We start from the raw sequence: 19,902 nt of genomic DNA, 5'->3' as shown, positions 1-19,902 counted from the left end.
CAGATCTCATTATAGATGGTTATGAGCCACCATGTGGTTGCTGGGAATTGAACTCAGGACCTCTGGAAGAGCAGTCCGTGCTCTTAACCTCTGAGCCATCTCTCCAGCCCAGATCTGAGGAATCTTAAGTAGCATTCTTGGACACTGCATCTTCCCATGGACCAACCTGTGACTGCACTGCTCTGCTTCCTGCCTACTCCGGTAGAGACTGCTTTTCCATCTCTCTCACCATGTGGACCAAAACTACTAAGAGAGTCAAACAATTATATCCTACTCTAAGTTATTTTGTATTTTGTCATCGGTGTTAAAAATCTAACCTAGCCCTGAAGCATCTTGAAGAGGTAATGAGTCTGTCTGAGAGAAAGCTAGGAGAAAAGGCCAAAGCTGCCAAGAACTAACTGGCACTTTAAGTGGAATCCCCAGGAGAGAAGAAGCTCATTCTCATTATCTCTACTTAGAGCCCCAAGCTCATTCTACACAGAGATAAAATGACTTGCTAAGTTTCAGTAGAGTTAGAAGCCAGTGGTGAGTTAAAGAGAGAAAGGGACAGTGGTTCATAGACAAAGACATGTGCCTGTGAGGTGGTTGGCATATTAATTCATGTATTTACATCATTCATTCAGGCAAACATTCACTTATTCAGCTAATTTCCACCTGGTGTTTTTTTGTATCAGCACCAAGACTCCGAAGTAACCAAAACAATATTAACCCCTTGGTTTTAAGAAGGACATTTATCAAATGATCACACACTTGTGTAGTTTCCATCTGTAATGTGTGTTTCTAGGAGGTTTCAACAGTCAGGGAAGGCTTCATGAAGAAGTGACATGTGACCTGAGTTTCTACGTGGAAAGAGAAAATACAGGCCATTTTCTGGCCAGGGTGTGCCAAGACTTTGAAACAGAAGGGATGGAAAAAAAAAAGAAAAGAGAACGAAAGGAAGGAAGGAAGAAAGGAAGGAAACACTAAAATAGTATTCATTTTCATAGTAAAAATTTAAATCACTTATAGAAAGAATGGACAATAAGAGGGAACAACTAAAGTGAGATCCTAAAAACTGCCCTGTTCAGGTTTATTCTAGTTCTTCCACATGTCACTCTGGCCCCTAACAGGCTTCAAATAAGTTGTGGCAAGGAATCAGGATTTTACCAGTTATGTCTTTACAAGCAAGAGCAAGTGTAAGTAATATCGCATTTTACTCAGTGATACCATGGTGTTCAGAAAGAAGCCACTATACACTATGGATATTTAGAAGGAAATTAGTTCAGATTTAGACTGAGAGATGACACCTTGCGCACAAATGCAGTAGCCATGCAGTCAGACTCCTTTTATCTGCGGTGGGAAATGTCACAGTTTTGCTACTTTCAAGTTGGATATAATTTAAATATACTATAGAATAGACTTTGGAGTGAATTGTTTACCAAGTGCTTATGGAAGTTTTAGCTTAGACCCAGAGTCAGATGTGAAGAAGTTCATTTAAAGACTAGCGATATCGCTTTGGATGGACGGCACACTATTTCAACATGGCCTCCTCCTCAGGGGCAAACCAGGAAGGCATACTATTTCAACATGGCCCCCTCCTCAGGGGCAAACCAGGAAGGCATACTATTTCAACATGGCCGCCTCCTCAGGGGCAAACCAGGGAGGCACACTATTTCAACATGGACCCCTCCTCAGGAGCAAACCAGAAACACTGTTGGGAAAGGTGACCACAGCTCCTGTTCCTTGGGAGCCATACCCCTTGATTTTTAAGAATGGCTAAGGTGTCCTGTCAGTATGTCCCAGGAATCATTCTACCTCTGTCTACTCAGAGCTGGAATTGTGTGCCTACCACTTTGCAGTCCTACCTCTGTCTACTCAGAGCTGGTCTACCACTGTGCATGCACCATACTGTACCACTCTGCCTGTTTGGTTGCTGGTTTTGTTCTTGTTTTTCACATGGGATCTGGGATCAAACTCAGGTACTCATGCTTGCAAGGCAAAACCCTTTTTAACTGAGTCATTACCCCAACTTTGATATATGCATGTCGTAATAAGAATAAAACTGTGATATCTGTTGAGGGTTATGCACACTGGCTCCTATACTGTCTTCTGAAGGATGGAGAGTCTTGTCAATATATCACAAAAAGTAGGAAGTTAAAATATTTACAAGTGACTGGACTGGAGAAGGATGCTATGTTGGGTTCATCTCAGCTGTGCCTCAGGCAGTTGTATAACTCTCATCACCTGAGCATAACTGAAGGTCAGAATCAGTCACTGCAGGTAACTTTACAACGCGGAATAAGGCACATGTTATAAATACGGGCTTTTCTTTTGTCCCTGGATAGGCAGTAGCTAAACATCTGTGAACACATTTGCAAATGTAAGAGCATATTTGAAGGTTGAAGAGGTAGAAAGTAGATAAATAAACATCTTACTCTGTTTATTGCAAAGACTGAAGTTATTTTCAAGTATTAAACACACTATACTTCTCAATACATTCCTAAGATGGTGTCAATTATTTAACGTATTCTTCACGGCCTTTAAATATCTACTTCTCTTAACTTTCCTTTTCTCTATTTCTGCTTCTATCAGCCTGGGCAAAATTGCTTTAAAAGTAAAAAGAAGATAGTTTTCCCTTTTGTTTTTATTGAGTTTCTTTCTTACACACAAGAGCATGTGCCTTTAAGTTATTTTCTCACGCACTAACAGTGACAAATTCAACAGTGTTTTATGTAAAACAGAAACTATTAATATTCACTATTTATGCCAAGTTCCTTTTTAAAAATATCTGTGAGTTCGAGACCAGCCTGGTCTACAGAGCTAGTTCCAGGACAGGCTCCAAAGCCACAGAGAAACCCTGTCTTGAAAAACCAAAAAAAAAAAAAAAAAAAAAATCTGTGCCTTTTTGACCTAGAAATGCGTGAGTCCTTCATCCTCACTCAAGCACTCCTCAAACAATCAATTCACAGTCCTCTGTTCTCTGATACAATAAAGGCTTCTTGAAAGTAAGAAATGATTTTTTTCAAATGATGTTCACAACATATTGAAGACATATGACCCTCTGCTGGAGTCTCATCTGTGTCCTCTTCCATTCACTGTTCCAATCTGTCTACACCAGGAAGTCATCTTTATTGTTTTTATGTTATCATGGTAAGCATTCTTGGCATGCCATCTCTGAGTATTTACTCCTCTTCCAGGTTACTTCTTCATATAACTGCATATATAAGTATATATCATATTCACATACATATATATCCTATATCTTGGAACCTTGTTAACGTAACTCTCCCATAGAGAGTATCTGATTATCTTAGTCGCATGGTGTGTGTTGTGTGTGCATGTCTCTGTGTGTATGTTCGTGTATGTGTGCACAGGTGTATGCACAACCTCAGAGGTCATCCTTCAGCAGCCGTCCACTTTTCTTGCCTCTCATTGGTATTGGACTGGTTAATCAGGATAGTCTGGCTGACATACAGCTCCAGGTACCTGCCTTTCCCCTGCTGGGATTACAGACGTATGTCATTAGGCCTTTTTGACCGATCTAGGAAATCAAATTCAGCTTCTTACGCTTATACAGCAAGTTCTTATGACTGAGCTTTCTCCCAAGTTGCCCTCCCCCAAATTCATCCACATTTAACTTTCTTAAAAGTTGCCTCCTATTCTGCCTTGTATCAAAGGCAACTAACTATTGGAAGCGTTGTCTCTCTGATTAAAGTGTTCCTTAAGGGCATATATTATGTCCACAGAGTGTTACTAATTCACTTGTGACTAATAATAGCAAATGTACTAGGTACTTCACGCGTATTATCTAACTTAACCTCAAAAAAATACTACCTTTAAGGACAATACAATTAGGTAATATACCTGTTTTCCTAATGAGGAAACCGAGTACAAATACTTGTCAAGGTCCCATTGCAGCCATTGTTGCCTCCAGGCTTGGAACCCAGGCCCAAAGAGGTGAAACACTGTCTAATTCAATGCTGTATTCTCTTCATCTAGAATGGTGCTAGGTACTTAGAAGATGTTTATTATTTATTTGTTGAATAAATGAATAATTGCCCTCCTCAAAACATGATCTCTTCAATGTTACATGATCAGGATTCTTCTATCATTTTTAATAGTCAAGAAAATTAGTGGCTGTTCTAGACACTAGCTGAGCCTGAGTATCTGTTACTAACAATTGAAGTGAGGAAATTCTGACTCACCAAGTTAAGCTATGTGTTAAAACATGTAATTTATTGATTTCAAATAGTATAGATAGTTTGGGGTGGATAGAGTTTATGGGACGGGATTACAATAGACAGATGATGTGGGGTGAGGAAGCCCAAATTCAGCACATTGTAAGTTTTGTCTTTGGCATTCTAGTGGCCATGGGAACACTTGGTGTCCAGATCTTACTCTTAAAAGGAAAAAAGGAAAGAATGGTGGGTGCAAGGTCTGCAAAGAAAACACACACACACACATACACATGCACACACAGAGACTGTAATAGAATATCATGTGGTATTTCAGGGTATGGAAATATTCATAGAAAGATGAACAATTTTAAAAAGTCAGTGAAACCCATGAGAAGGTTCCCCTTGTCACTCAAGGTGGAACAAATTCAGCAACATAAATGGGCATAGGAATGAAATATGACAAAATTAATAACTATTTATTAGTGAATATTAGAATAAATAAATCAATGTATATAAATAAATGGTTATATATATTCCTATATTAGAGTTACAGTGAATAAATTTAAATACAGAATAAATTTAAATACAGTTCAGTTTGTCAGTAATAACTCTGCAGGCAGGACTTATTTATGGATGCTGAGATTATTGAAGAAATATAGGAGAAAGAAACAAGATATTTCCATAGTCTAATAGTATTTTCCTAAATATACTCACTGTGACAAAACAAGCAACTTTCTAGAAGGGATGACAACCCCTTATGCTAGCGAAACAGGTCCAAGAAGACAATGGCATCACAGTCCCTTGACAGAGTGCATCCAGAATAGCACAGCCCCACTTGTCAAAAAAATGGCCTCAGTCAGATTCTAGGCAAACATCTGACAAAGCTAAGCTCAATCCTCTTCAAATGTCTGGTCAGTTCTCTTCAAATGTGCCAAGGTTGTCACAGTAAATAAAAAAATCAAAGGAAGCTGAAATAAGAATACCTGACAAAGTTCAACGCGGGATCCTTCAGTGGATCTGAAGTGGACAAAAGGATATAAGAACTAAACACATTCAAGTCTTATTGAATTTCTAACAGATCTGTTTATGGTTGATGGCTGTTGAACTAGTTATGTAGGCGCTGCTCGTAGGGACTCTGAATAGGACACATCATGAGATGTGATTGTGTTCCTAACTTTTCTGTGGATCTAAAACTTTCCCAAAAGTACTTAAAAACTTTTTATAATCTTACTAAATCCTCCCCCCCCCCAAAGTCAAATCCTTAGAGACTTACACAATATTATAGAGGCACCTGGGTGGGGGACAAGTGTGTCTTGATGTGGCTATAGAACCAAATCGCTGAGGGTCAGACTTTGGCGTAGCAACTTACATACCTATTTTACTCCTAGACAGAGTAAGGCTTGGAGACGGGGAGCTGCCAGGGGAGATATATCTCATAAACTAAGGCCTGTTACTTCTCTATTCCTTTTGGCTTGATTCAAACTCCAGAACACGTTCAATTGAATTAATTCAACTCCATTTAAACTATAGGCTATGTTTACAAGAATTGCATTATTCTAATTTCAAATGTATTATAATGGGTTTGTGAGCATCGTGCCGCAGTAAGAATGTCACATTTGCCTTGGACACGTGCTTGGCACTGTGAGAAGTGAACATAAACTTTCACCACAAGACTTGAATGCAATTCAACTCAGCTTCACATCAAGGGTTTCAAGGTCCTTAAAGTTTCCTGAAGATACACTATTCCCTTTGGGTCAAGTGTCACTTTAGTTCCCCTTATGTGGAGGTTGGTCTAGCTTACTTATTTGCTTACATTGCCCTCTCTGTGTGTCTCTGTCTCTCTCTCTTGCTGCCCTATGCCTCTCTGTCTTTCTGCCTGTTTCCCCATCCCTTTATCCCCTCCCTCCCTGCTACCCTTCCTTCCTCCTACTCCCACTCTCCCCAGCCCTCATTAAAACAGATGGGCCATTTTATTTCATTGAGTGTAATTGTCTGAAATGGCTTCATGATAAAATCACCGTATATTAGGAGCCTGAACAAGACAAAGATAGTCTTGGCCCTCGGCCCATGTTTTCTCTGGTTTTTATTGCTTGTGAGATTTGTGTTCCTCAGAAGAGTCTGCACTTCCCTCCTCCATCCTGTGATGCCTGGCCTATGTGTTTGGCAGGCTGTGTTGCTATGCAATCGTGGCTAACAGGATTAGGCGAGATCATTGGATTTTAGGATTCCCAACTGTCACAGCTGTTTCTTCTCTGACATGTTTTCACTCAATTAATGTACACAAGATCCTCTGGTCAGCCCTTGGCTTCCACTGAGGACCAAACAGAAACTTAAACACATCTCCGATTTACTTTTTAAATGAAAATATCTGTGATTCCTATTTATATGTATGTGCCAGTGGCAACACTTAGTATATACAGAGCAACTAAGAAATGCGATACGGCTATCATAAATGTAAGAGAAAAATAAACACATTATTTTTATAATCAAGTCTCTATAGTTCCGCATCTCAATCTCCCCTCCCATGGTCTGGACTTTTCCCCACTATCCTGCGTCAATATTTGAGTTATCTTTACTCTCACGTCTTCCCTACTCTCTTCTACTCCTCTGTATTAATCAGAGCATGTTATTCCTGTGTTTAGTCTACCATTCATTGACACAATTTAGAAGTTCTTTCCTCTCGATTTCCATAGATGTTCAGGTCTAACTGGGATATAATTACGTATTTAAATGACTAAAGGACTGGAAAATAGGTGCAATTTTCCTTTCTCTGCCACCCAGCAAAGCACAGGCAACCTGAAAGAAGTCCTTAACACCTCATCTCCCCACCCAGGGCTGGCAGTGACAGGTGGATTGTATCATCACAGGGGATAGCCACCCACAGGTCATAGGGGAAATTTCTGCTGAGGGCTTGCTACCTAGGGAGCTCACAGTAGCTGCAACTTGACTCATCTTCCCGTTTGAGGGGAAGGAAGCAAACATGTCCCTATAAGTTAAATGAGGGAACCAGAAAGTTTGTTTATTCAAGCCAAAGAAAAGAATGTGCCCAAGCATTGCAAAGGAAAAAATGGATCCATAGTTTTAAAAGTAAAGACTAGAGTTACCATTCCTTAAATGTTCTATGTAACCGCGATTTAATTTCATGTGATCTCAATTTGTGTCATACAATTTAACCGACTTGTGTTATATGCACCTGCATATACATAGGTGTGCATGCTCACAGACTAGACAAGGACAATGGGTGCCTTGTTCTGTCACTGTATAACCTACTGCTTTGAGACAAGGTCTGTCTAGAGCTAAGCCAGCAGCCTGCAACCCCTGGCAACCCTTCTGTCTTTGTCCCTATAGCCCTTGGGGTGCATGTGTATGAGTAGACACTGCCAGGTTTTAAGTGGGTGCTGGAAATTTGAACTCAGGTCTTCCTACTTATTCAGTGAGTTCTCTTGGCCACTGAGCCATCTGTCCAGTCCTACGCCATTTGAGTTTTACATCCACACGTTTGTGTCTAATTTTATATGGAGGAAGCTAAGATTAAGACTTTTTCTCACTTGTACACAGCTGGAAAGAAGAGTCACATGTTCAACCTGGACAGTCTGCCTTCAGCCTAGTAGAATACAGTTTTTCAAAATCCTCTATCGCCGAACACACCTGTGACAAAGTAGTTTTGGCTCTGCCCATAACAACCAGATTCCATTCCTATTTTAAGAGACACCCAGTATTTTGTAAGAATCTTGTCCCAACTTAGAAGTACAAACGAATACACACAGCTCTACAAACACTCCTAGGAAGTAGAAGTTCACACAAGTCAAATGGCCCCTTGAGTGTCAAGCCAATCAGTGGGAATCTGAACAGGGGTGTTATGAATTCAAGTCCCCATGCAGATGTGCTCTGCTAACTTTACTCGGACAATACTGGTTTGACATTTTTCAAAATATAGTAGGGTGTCATTAAGTCTTACTGCACATACTTGTGCTCTACACACACACACACACACACACACACACACACACACACACCCCACATATATCTGTGTGAGAAAGATTTGAGAATAGTATTCAAATGAACATACTCTACATCTTGTGCACAGTTTCTAGCATGCTTGGGACTCTTAATGATCAGTAATTACAGTTATAGACTAGGATTGGTTTTATGGCCGCGAAGGTCAGTGCTGGGTGGGAGGGGGAGAGAGGCCTGCTGGCTTCCAGCCTAGCTCCAGGTCCAGTGAGAGATTCTGCTTCAGGGGAACAAGGCAGAGAGTAATAGCACAGGTCACTCACTGCTCTCTGAGGATTTACAGGTCACTTGTATCAGCACACACATGTGCATACACCTCCCCCCATACATGCACACACACACACACAGTTCATGATTATTATTGCAAAAATGTCAATAGCACAATTGGCCCCATGCTTGCTCAATTCTCCCATCCCTTCTTCCAAACATAGGGAATCAGTCACCTTGCTCAAATACAAGACATTGAATTAGAGCATATGACAATCAGCCCTACCCTTTCTCTCTGAAGAAAGCAGTCAAGCTGTATCAAGAACATTAGTTTACAAATTGGGACAATGCATACATCCTGCCCTGCCACAAGGAGGTCTAATAGCAGGCTGCCCAGAAAGGCTATGTAACAGGCGATAAAGACAGTTGGAACCAACAGTGCTATGCTGCTGCGCCCAAGGGTGTTCAGGGAGGGGCAGTGTCCATTTCATTCAAACCAGAAAATCAACCCCCCTGTAACCCAATCAGTAACTTCAGTTGTCACCACTGTTGGTAAGCACTGTTTTTAGTTGTTTTCCAGTTGGTAAGAACTTCAAGGATTGGCTTGTTCCAAATCTGGAATTCCGAATCTGTTTGTCTTTGTGTTTCTGTTTGGCTTAGAAGGGAAGGCATGAAGAATGTGCCTGTGTGTGAATACTCAAGTGTGCCCCTGGCCTTCCCTAGGGGAGGAATTCCCTCTGGATTCTGCCCTCACTTACTCCTTGACTGGGTGAAACCGGTATGTGTATCATGAGCATCCGTCTTGATTTTGGCACTAGCTCGTGTTCTGGAAGTAATCAGGGACTGACGGCGACTGTTTATGAAACTACAGGGCCTGCGCATTTTCTTCTGGCAATGCATATAATTAAGACCAAATGATTATAAAATTTCTAAGAGCTAGCACTATTTCTCTCTTAAAAATATATATACACATATATTTCTAAATGCACAAGCATATTACTCAACAGTTAAAAATTTTGTGAGTGTATTTTATTCTATTCTATTCCCCCAAATCTACACTTTCAAAACATAAGTATTTCATGAAGTTGCAAAATTTTACATTCTATGAATTTCCTGGAGAAAGTCAAGAAAGCCAAGATATGCGGGCTGGGGAGATGGCTGGGTGGGTAGAAACGTTTGCTTTCCCAGCCTTAGGATATGAGTTCAAATTCATCAAAAAGAACCTGAATATGAGTGTATATGTGTCTATATCCTCAGCATTGTGAACTGAAAACAGACGGATCCTATGAGCTCCCATCCTACTGAAAGCAGCCAGCTTCCAGCTCATTGAGACCGTGCGTTGAGGCAATAAGGCAGAGAGAGAGAAAGAGACAATGAAAACACATGACATTTTACTCTGGCCTCCACACATGTACACACACACACACACACACACACACACACACACCACAATATAGGAGGAGGAAGAGACAGAGATTGCTAAAATAGAAGATGGTTTTCTTCCTAGCGTGAAGGCTGTTTGTCACGCCTTGAGCATCTTATTTGGTAAAACTGAGCAATGGATGGTCAGCAGGTTAAAAAGGTTCTCATGGTCTTTAGCAGTGCTCCAAATGGCAGTTTACAGTTGTGGAATCTCACTGTGGCTGAATTCCCACTTGGACTGCAGCTTACAAAGCCCCTGCTTCAGTGCGTATGTCTTCTGGGCCTGCAGTTGGATAAGCTCCATGCTACCAACACACCACACCCCCACTCTCTATCGCCACTGGATGACCAAAGACATCCCAAGTCCACGATGTTTACAAATCATCACCTCCGCCGTGGCTAGGGAACTCCTCAGTATTTACTCTTTGAATTAATGGAATGCTACCGCCACGTAGCTAGTTGCCCAGGTCTGTAAACTGGAAGCCATTCAAAAATCACCCTCTCCTGTGCATATAACAGTTACTCACCTGCTAAGATGCTTTTCATCTGTCTCTGTCGTTATGACACACATTGTCACAACCAAGATATAATCATCCACTGAACTTATATCATCCAGTCCCCTCCCCCCATCTACCCAGTTCCCTCACTGAAGCTAGTGTAAACAGGTGTGGCCTTTTCCCCATCACTGTAGCGGACACACCCACATGACTTCTCATGCCTTCTCTTCTGCCTGCTGCCCTGTAATTTGTCCATGACTCTGGACGCCTCCACTGTTTCAGGAAACTGTATGTTTTCAACGCAGTTTCCCTCCCTTCCTTCCCTACATGGTTGTTTCATACTCAGCCCCCTCATGAGGTCAACTCAGAGGTCCTCTACAAACAGCGAGGGGCGGTCCCCAAATGAGAATGAGCCTCACTTCACCTATTACAGAAATCCCTGTCCTTTGCTGTAAGCATTGCCTATAGTTTTAAGTTTGGGAAGGCAGCAACTAGTCCAGCCAAAACGCAGTGTGTAGTCCCTATAGCAGAGCCAAACATATTGTTTGACAGAATGAAGTGTCTTGATTATCTTTATCCTAAGCCTCTCAACTAAAATAACCAACTTAGAAACAAAGCTGAGAAATTTAAAATCAGTGTTTCATTTCAAGTAATATTTTTCTTTAGATTGTTTTGCTCATTTCTTATTATCATTATTATCCTCTGGGAGTCATTTTGTTTTTATTGACTTAGGTAGGGTTGCCATACTGGATGCTTACTGGGATGCCTGCATAACCTACAAGCCAACTCTTGTCTATTTTGTCTCTGTCTCAGTGTCTGTCTAAGTTCCTCCCAGAGGACTAAGATGAGTAGCAGACTTTAAGTGGATTCAAGTGAAATACGTCGTCCTTGGAGTTGAGAGCAGAAACAGCTCAGCCTGTGTACAGAGAAATTTGGTCTAGAGAGGACAGGGAGCAAGGAAAAGGGAGGAAAGGAAAGGTCCAGAGAGGAGGATAAGGGAGAGGCAGTGATAAGGAGAGAGGGAAGGAGAGGAGAGAGAATACATGAGGGCAAAGGGGGAAGAGAGAGGAGGGGGAAGAGAGAGGAGGGGGAAGAGAGAGGAGGGGAAGAGAGAGGAGGGAGCACGGAGAGGAGAAGAAAGGAAAGAAGAGGGGATGGGGGGAGTGGAGGGGAGAGGGGAGGAGAGCATGGAGGGGAAAAGAGGAAGCAAAGGGACAGGGGAAGGGGAAGAAAGAGGAAGAGAGAAGAGAAGTGGGAAGTTAGGAGAATGAGAGGAGGAAGAGATGCCAGTGGGGGAGGGGAAACAGAAGAAAGAAAGGGAGGAAGGAAGGAAAAGAAAATGGAGAAGAGGACAAAATGGTGGAGGAGGGAGGAGAAAAGAGGACAGGACAGAGAGGAAAGCAGGGGAGAAGAAAGAGGAGAAAGCAGAGGAGAAGAAAGAGAGAGGAGATGATAATACATCCTAGGGCTTGATGAGTTCCTGCCTCTGTGTTGTCTTCAGATAGTTTTCACTTAAAAATTGCCGTGTGTGTGTGTGTGTGTGTGTGTGTGTGTGTGTGTGTGTGTGTTAGCACACATGTAGATATCAGAGGACAACTTGAGAGAGTCCTTTAAGCTTAATATAAATATTCCTTTTCTTGCCTAAGCCAGATTAGTACACTTTGACTTTTAACTGTGCTAGTATATTTTAAATGATACTCTGGTGTGGGAAGTTCTTCTGTATATGTGTTGCTTTTATTAGTTAATAAAGAAGCTACTTGCAACCAATGGCTTAACAGAATATAGCCAGGTTGAAGGATATATGTAGAGAAGGATATATATTGAGAGAGAGAGAGAGAGAGAGAGAGAGAGAGAGAGAGAGAGAGAGTAGGCAGAGTCAAAGAGACGCAATGGAGCTTCCAGAGGAGAAAAACATGAGCCGTCTACCTTGCCAGTAAGCCACAGCCATGTGGCGATACACAGATTAATAGAAATGGGTTAAATTAAGATGCAAGAGCTAGCCAATAAGAAGCTAGAGCTAATAGGCCAAGCAGTGATTTAAATAATACGGTATCTAGGTGATTATTTTGGGCTGAGCAGCTGGGAATGAACTAGCAGCCTCCTCCAACAACAATAGTTGGTAAAACATTAATTTGAGTACACAGATAATTTCCGATAATCGTAGACTGGTGCATGAAACATAAGATGTGCCTTCCTTATTCATTTCTTCTAGATGAGACTGTAGCCTGTGGTACATTCATCCCTTACATTGGTAGCAACAGCATAAGAATGATCTGGAAAACAGAGGTGCTGCTAACTTGCTGTCCTTGTGAGGAGAAAAGAAGTGTGGAAGACTGGATGAGGGTTCCTGCCAAGTGAGAAAACTACGCCACTGCTGCAGTGAAGCAAAGACTCTGAAGTGTGCTTTGAAAAGTAGAGTGCTGACTTCAAGACGCGCATCCCTCAGCATCTCCCAGAGTTGGCCAATCAAAGCATCCAGAGGGCACCATGCCTTCCACTTTTATAGGTAGGTTCAATAAGTACCTGGCATACCTGCTAAGTTCCAGAACCCCAATCCAAACTCCACTCCCCTACAACTCATCTAGGTGTATTATGAAGACCAGTCTTGGCTGCTTGTTGAGAGCTTGTGAAGAAAGACATGGGAAAGACTCTCAACTTACTCCACCCTCCTCCCCTGTCCTACTCATTTGGAAGGAATATAATCTGATAGAAAGATTATTTTATGTTAGCCCCATTTGACCCTGGTTCAGCCTTCACAGGAAGCAGGACACTGACTGTTTGATTGACACATCCTCTACTTTCTTGCCCTGTAGAAGGCAAAGTCATTCTGCCAATCAAGTTCTCTGTAACTACAAGTGGGGAAAGGATGTTTATGGAAGATATTATAAATAGCCATAACTTTCTCAATAAACTGAAGTGCAACGTAAGAGTTGGATTTAATTAATCACCTTGGCATAGTTGGAATAAAAACAACATGAGTAATCTTGAATTTTGAATTAGTTAAAACTAGAATACATTATGTAGGAAAACCTCACCCCATCAAACTATGAACCATCATTGATTAGTATTGTATAGCTTAAGGAAACAAATGCTTCTTTGGCATTGCCACAGGTAACATTAACACACAGTATGGTCCCAGTCCTCTCTCAGACCACTACTACAGCTCAGACAGTCCTATGGAAGGTTTCTGAAAAACTTATAAGAAAATATAATCTTGCTTTTCTTAATCTCAAAGGAGAAACAAAAGCTAAATAATTAAAATCAAGGATCTATATTTGCCTAGTCAGCTTACTGAACTTCTTCCCCAAATCAGAAAACATCCTACAGATGGAAAACTCCCAATTAGGAGAAAGGATAGCTTTAATAAATAATCAAAGTTGTTCATCAAGTATTAATGATTTCTAAGATTTATTAAGACCATCATAAAACAAAACCCAACATAGACATGACCAATGAGCCATGAAACCAAAATGTTCAATGCTCTCTGCCAAATGTTCTGATTGCCAAGCTGATCCTTTAGGACAAACCTATATTTTTGTGGTGTCTGCAAAATATGAATTATCTGCTTGGGCTGTGTGGGTTGCCATGCACCCTCATTATGGAAAAGGCAACGAGGAAGAGCTTGTGTTTCCTATCATGAACCATTTTGTTCTTTCCCTACATTAAACTAGTCAACCTCTCTTTGGAAAAGCCAAGAGTTGGTTGGAAAACACACTCTGAAAACATGCAACTTACAGAAAAAAAAATCGAGGTTATGCACTGACTAATGGTAACTCTGAGCTTAAAAGGGAATAACAGGTTAAAATAAATCGCTTTAGGCAGGCGTCTGAAGCCAGCCGAATGTCAATGGAGACCACATTACTTTGGGGTTTCTATGAAAACTTAGGTTGCACAGTTGACAAGCTTTGTGTCCAAGGCAGCTTTTAAAGCCATCTTGCCTTTCCAACATTGTCTCCTGACTCTAAAGGGGCTGTTTGTTTTGTCTTAAATGCTTGTGAAAGTCCCTCTGGAATCATACCAAAAAACCTGTGCCATGTTAAACTTGACCTTCGTCTTTTATGAGAGAAATGCTTATGCATAATGTATTTTCCAGAGGATGGACTCTTGCCAGGAAGCAAGAACTCATGTGGGAAAAGACAGTGAACCTTACCTGGGTAATCATTCTTGTCTATATCTGCATCTCCTCTCAGAGAAAAGCCAAAGCCAGAAGGGATGGTGTGTGAGTCCCACATTCCCTGCAGAACTTGGGAAGGTTTGGTGTGTAAGCCTTTGGGGTTGCCATTGTAAATGAGCACTTCACCTCTTTGGTCCTTGCCTGCAAAGGGCACGCCGATGGCGATGTCTACAGAGAACAAAGGAAATGTAAAGAATAGTTAAATACAATCAAAAGGCAATGTCATAAGACCCACATGGCTTTTTGCATTTCCTAAAGGTTTCTGGAGTAGTGTAGCAACAGAGAGCGTGATGAATGTCTGCTGAGAGGTCACTGCAAGCGGCAGGTAGAAAGCCAGTGAGGCTCTCAAAGGCCCTGTGTTTGCAAAGTCTGTGTTTCTGAGGAAGGTAATGGACACTTTGAACAGAGACACAATTAAGGAAATATAAAAGCAGTAAATGGTACGGAACATCTTTTTTAAAATTACTGATACAGTGGAGAGAGATGACATTGTTTTATGCTGGAGTGGTCAGGCATTGTGTCACTGGGCCTAGCATCGATACTGAAATTTATGGTCACAAAGAAAGCAAGCATGTGACTATTCAAAAGGAAAAGCACTTCCTCCCCTCCCAGGAGAAGTAACCTGGAAGAGGTGGAAGGAGGGCGGCCCATCTGAGTAGCAGAGAAGGAAGAGAACTATTTATATGAGGCCTCAGTGTTGTACCTTGAACGGTACAGCCAGGCCCTACCGTGTATCAGGGAAGGGGCAGACCAAGTTAGTTACCGGTAGTTTTAGAAATTTCTTCTTTCAAAGATCAAAAGCTCAATTCTCACAGAATGTTTTATTTACTAGTTCCCTAATCTAATGAACTAAAAAAAGCCCATCTTGGCCGGGCGGTGGTGGCGCATGCCTTTAATCCCAGCACTCGGGAGGCAGAGGCAGGCAGATCTCTGGAAGTTCGAGGCCAGCCTGGTCTACAAGAGCTAGTTCCGGGACAGGCACCAAAGCTACACAGAAACCCTGTCTCAAAAAACCAAAAAAAAAAAAAAAAAAAAGCCCATCTTATAATTAAGGGTACTAGAAAACCCAGATAGAAGCCATATCACCAACTCTCACCCTAATATGAAACATTTATCTCCTGCCATATGGGTCATCAGGAAAGTCCTGACTATTAAATAGAAACTATTGTAGTTTAAAAAGAAGTTTCCAAACAGTAACAAATGAGTTTGCCACATAAGGAGTCTCATTTGTTGGTGAAATGGCCCACTGTACACAATGAGGTCTATAAATCCACTTCCACTGATCTGCTGAAGAGAAATGATCTAACAACTGCATTATAGAAAATACAGACATTGCCGTGCATTTGCTGGGAAGGACCACTTTGCCCACTCCTGCTAAGTCCATGACTTCCCAGCTGTCCCCAAGCTTAAGCCCAGCTAGCTTGGCATTATTTTGCTTGGTTTGTGCTCCAGACCGCCAAGGCTCAAATCCCAAGAGATGCTTCTCTTAGCTTTGAAGAGCATCAGAACTGGTTTAAGGGCAAAGACAGCAGAAAATAGGATGAAAAAGACAACTGACACAATTCGGCATCATGCCTTGCTGGGGATAGCCGTCTTAGGAAGCAGCAAGCCAAGCTACTTTGAGGAGAAATGTCTTTTTCATTCTCCCAGAACAGCATCTAACATGCACTTGGTTTTTGTCTCCATTCCAGAGCTTGAGTCAAGGGCCTCCCACATGCTAGGCAAGGGCTCTACTGTATCCATGACCCAAGCATGAGCATTTGTAGAACTCTCAACATCTACTCTTTACTGAGAAATTCTTTTTCAAGAAATTCCGAAATACTTGGTACTGGTGCCTGTGACTATCCCCCTGATGGGAATCCTCCCTGTGCGAGTTAAGGACAGAAAATTCCTCTTATACCTTCTTCTTTGAATGATAAACACACTGTATCTTGGTTCTTCACCTACATGTCCTGAAAATGTTCACAAATTTTTATGTGAGCATTCAGTATTTTCTGAGACAGTATTTAAAAAGCATCTATGGATTTTTTACTTAAAGAACAATGCGCCCCATATAAGAATTCAAGACTATTATATTTTCAACATAGAAAGGGCCTTTGCAATGACATTTGCTGACCAAGAATTAGTCTGTGTAACAGCATAATCCATATAGTTTCTGGTTTATTTTGTTTTGTTTGTCTGATTTTGGATACAGGGTTTGTTTCTCTGTGGCTTTGGAGCCTGTCCTGGAACTAACCCTTGTAGATCAGGCTAGCCTCAAACTCATAGAGCTCCACCTGCCTCTTCCTCACAGATGCTGAGATTATAGGCATGTGCCACCACTGCCTGGCCATGTAGCTTCATCAGAATACAGTACTATATCTGCTAACCTACCAATGTGTATTTATCTCCACGCTACTCATAGGCAAATTTCTATAGCTCCCAAGCCACCATTGAGAAATCATACATGACAAAAATATCTATGCAATATTTTAACTTTAATTAATCAAACCACACAAACTTAAATTTATCTTGAGATTTTTCAGAGTCTGTCAAAAGTCAACAATAATAAACCACCCCCACCATTAAGAATCTTTTAAGTGGCCATATTTTCTTCTTGCAACAGTAACACGGTCTTAAGATGCAAGCGAGTCCCATACATTGCTCTAATTACCATTGTATCCATCTTGGTTCAGGTCCCCCAAGTGGGCCACAGCGCTACCAAATCTCCCAAAAGTCTCCGTGCCGGTGAGGACCTGTGGGTCTTGGAAGAGGAGGGCACTCACTTGTAGGTACAGGTAGACCTGCCCTACTTCTCTAGGGTTACTTTCAAATTCACGGTCCATAAAGAGAGGTGCCCCGATCAAAATGTCGTCCATTCTGCAGGGAACAGAGAGAGGGGACAGTCAGTAGACAAGTAGACAAGGTTCTCTGGTGTGCTTGTGATCAACCAGAGGAGTCCTCCTCCTCTGGTGTGGTTCCTTTCCCGAGGGCCATTTTACAACCATCGGATTTCCTTCATAGCTTTGTTATGTCTACAGAGCAGAATGCCGGAGAAAAGAAAGGTTGTTAAATTATCACATTGAACTTTCCAACTATGCGAAAAATGACTGAAAAGCCACAGACATTTCATCCTTTCTGGCTTGTTAGTGCATTTCCAGAAACTTTGCACACATGGCAAACCTATCAAACAGACCTGAGTAGGTTTTCGTGTTTAAGGACCACGAGAGTTTGTCTGTAATTTATTGAACTGACCCCGACTTCTCGAAAGTCACAGATTTCAAATAATTTTTGTCCTGTCCTTCCTTTGGTTAAATAAAAGAGGCCAGAGAAATGATTAATGCTGGCTGGAACACAACTTTTTAATTCCTGATGAGATAGGCAGTCATTCTGTGTATGTCATAGCTAGAATCTAATAAAAGATTTTTTTTAAGGATTTAGGGGTGAGTTATAACTACTGTGTGTTTAAGAAACAAAAGTGGCTAGAGGTGTCTTCTTCACAGAGGCAGACATCACTGAAGGGACAGTACAGGGAATTTTCTATTTTGTCAGGAGACTTCTAAAGTATTTGATTTGATTTTATAAAAAAGTTAAGAAAATTCCTGCTAACCAAAATGCATACTTTGACCTCTCTGAATGACCGCTGCTAAAGTGTGTCTGAAGACAAGTCTGTCTTGGCAGATGCAATAGTATGAAGTTACAAGTTTACCTTTGACTCCTGTCTATGCAGCTCAACATTGAGGTTTGCCAAGTTACCTAATAACCTGAATGCTCTCAGTCACACAATTTAACTATATATTCTTATGATATTCCTTCTAATAGTAAACTATTAATACAGCAAGTATATTAATATCATATACAGTGTGATAATAGCAACGCTTTGGTATGTTAGTATAAATATATAGACGTGATATTAATATATGACATAATTATAATTTTTAAAGGTAAGGAATGGGGTGGGAAGCTGTTGAAAGCCACATACTTCATTCCTTCTCTCCTTTCTCTTCCCCTTTTTATTGTTCCCTCCTCTTTTTCCCCCTTCCCCTCTTCCCTCCTTCTCTTCTTTCCTTTCTTTATTTCTCCATTTCTCTCTCCTTCCATTCTTCCATCCTCTTCCTCTATCTCTTCTTTTTTGACAGAATCTCCTATGTAGCCCAGGCTGGCCTTGAACTCATGATCTTTCAATTTCAGCCTCCCAAACGCTGGAGTTATAGATGTGCGCCACCATGTCCAGCTTTAGAGCCAAAATCTCCCAGAAGCTCTAAGTGGTGTGACTGGCTCACTATACTGACTTCATCGTCCTGACCTCTCCCTGAATTCAGAGCTCACCTATAGTAGCAGTTCACCATCTGTTCCTCAGGGCTCTTTTCCTACTGCTGGTTTATCTTGTCCAACTTCGATGTGATGGTTTTTGTTTCACCTTATTATATCTTATGTATTTAAATGAATGAATGCAAGCCCTGCTGCTAGGGTAAAGGTTAAAAACTGAATTATATCTCCTGGAAGAGGGGGAATCAGTTTTCTTTAATAAAGTGACACTGGCTTTATCAAACACTTTAGGACAGGCCTCATATAGTTGACCAACATACAGTGAATTTCATATTATGTGTGTGCTTTTATTTGGCTAAAGTTTGGTGGGGTTTCTTGTTAGTTTGTTTTGTTTTTATTTTAAATGTGGTTTTATTTTGTCTTCTTGGTTTGGGTTTTTTTTTTTATGTATTTGCTTTTTTGAGAAAGAACATGAAGGAGGGTCGGTCGGGAGGGGCAGAGGATCTGGAAGGACTTAGAGAGAGCAAATAACATAATTAAATTATTTTTAAAATTAAAATTGTTTTAAATAATAAAAACATAATAAAACAAAAAAGTGTATTGTGTGCACCTGCTAGGTTTAAGACTATAGTGAATAATTTCAAAAGAATAGAGTGCTGAATATTGGGTCAAGTCAAATCTCGAAGAGGATATACTTTCAACTTATCACTCATATAACCACAAACAATAAATTACAAAATAAAATTAGGACCCAAAGTAGTGCTGAGGTTATGGATAGAGGGGAGGCTGGCGCTCAGAAGGAACAAAGGGACACTGACATGTGGAAGTCTACCGGATCTGGAAGGAAGCGTTCCAATGGCCATGTTGAGAGTGAGGAAGGCACCAATGAGCAGAGTCAGAGAACACTGAGTGGTCGAGGTGAGCTCCGTGACCTGAGCATTCTAGCATATTCAGTTGGAAAGATAAAATATATAAGCAATCCTTTGAATTCAAAACTTGAAAGATAATCATGTATGCCAATATTATATATTCTAGTGTTATTGTATGTAATATTATGTAACACATATAGGTTATTTTATAATCATGTTATATTTATTTAACATATAAAAAGAACTGTAAGCCAAAACCTATTAAAATTGGGCAAAATATTTGAATAGATACCTTCTCAAAGAAGATACACACA

The 19,902-nt window shown here is 40.9% G+C and overlaps 1 protein-coding gene across 2 annotated transcripts in view; it reads right to left on the bottom strand.

The window, feature by feature from the left end:
- Itga8 (integrin subunit alpha 8) overlaps positions 1 to 19,902 on the bottom strand; it is a 174,179-nt gene that overhangs the window by 97,711 nt on the left and 56,566 nt on the right. For both annotated transcript variants that reach the window (XM_050150524.1, XM_050150525.1), the window contains exons 12-13: positions 17,125 to 17,330; positions 14,448 to 14,639 (exon numbers count right to left, since the gene is read on the bottom strand). In XM_050150524.1, the coding sequence (XP_050006481.1) occupies positions 14,448 to 14,639; positions 17,125 to 17,330 (398 nt within the window). The remainder of the gene's footprint in view (positions 1 to 14,447; positions 14,640 to 17,124; positions 17,331 to 19,902) is intronic.

Source organism: Alexandromys fortis, unplaced genomic scaffold, assembly GCF_014885135.2.
Source record: "Alexandromys fortis isolate MF-2015 unplaced genomic scaffold, M_Fortis_MF-2015_v1.1 scaffold_69, whole genome shotgun sequence".
NCBI classification, from domain to species: domain Eukaryota; kingdom Metazoa; phylum Chordata; class Mammalia; order Rodentia; family Cricetidae; genus Alexandromys; species Alexandromys fortis.
Note: the sequence above shows the minus strand (reverse complement) of the source record. Positions and strands in the feature narration are given on the sequence as shown.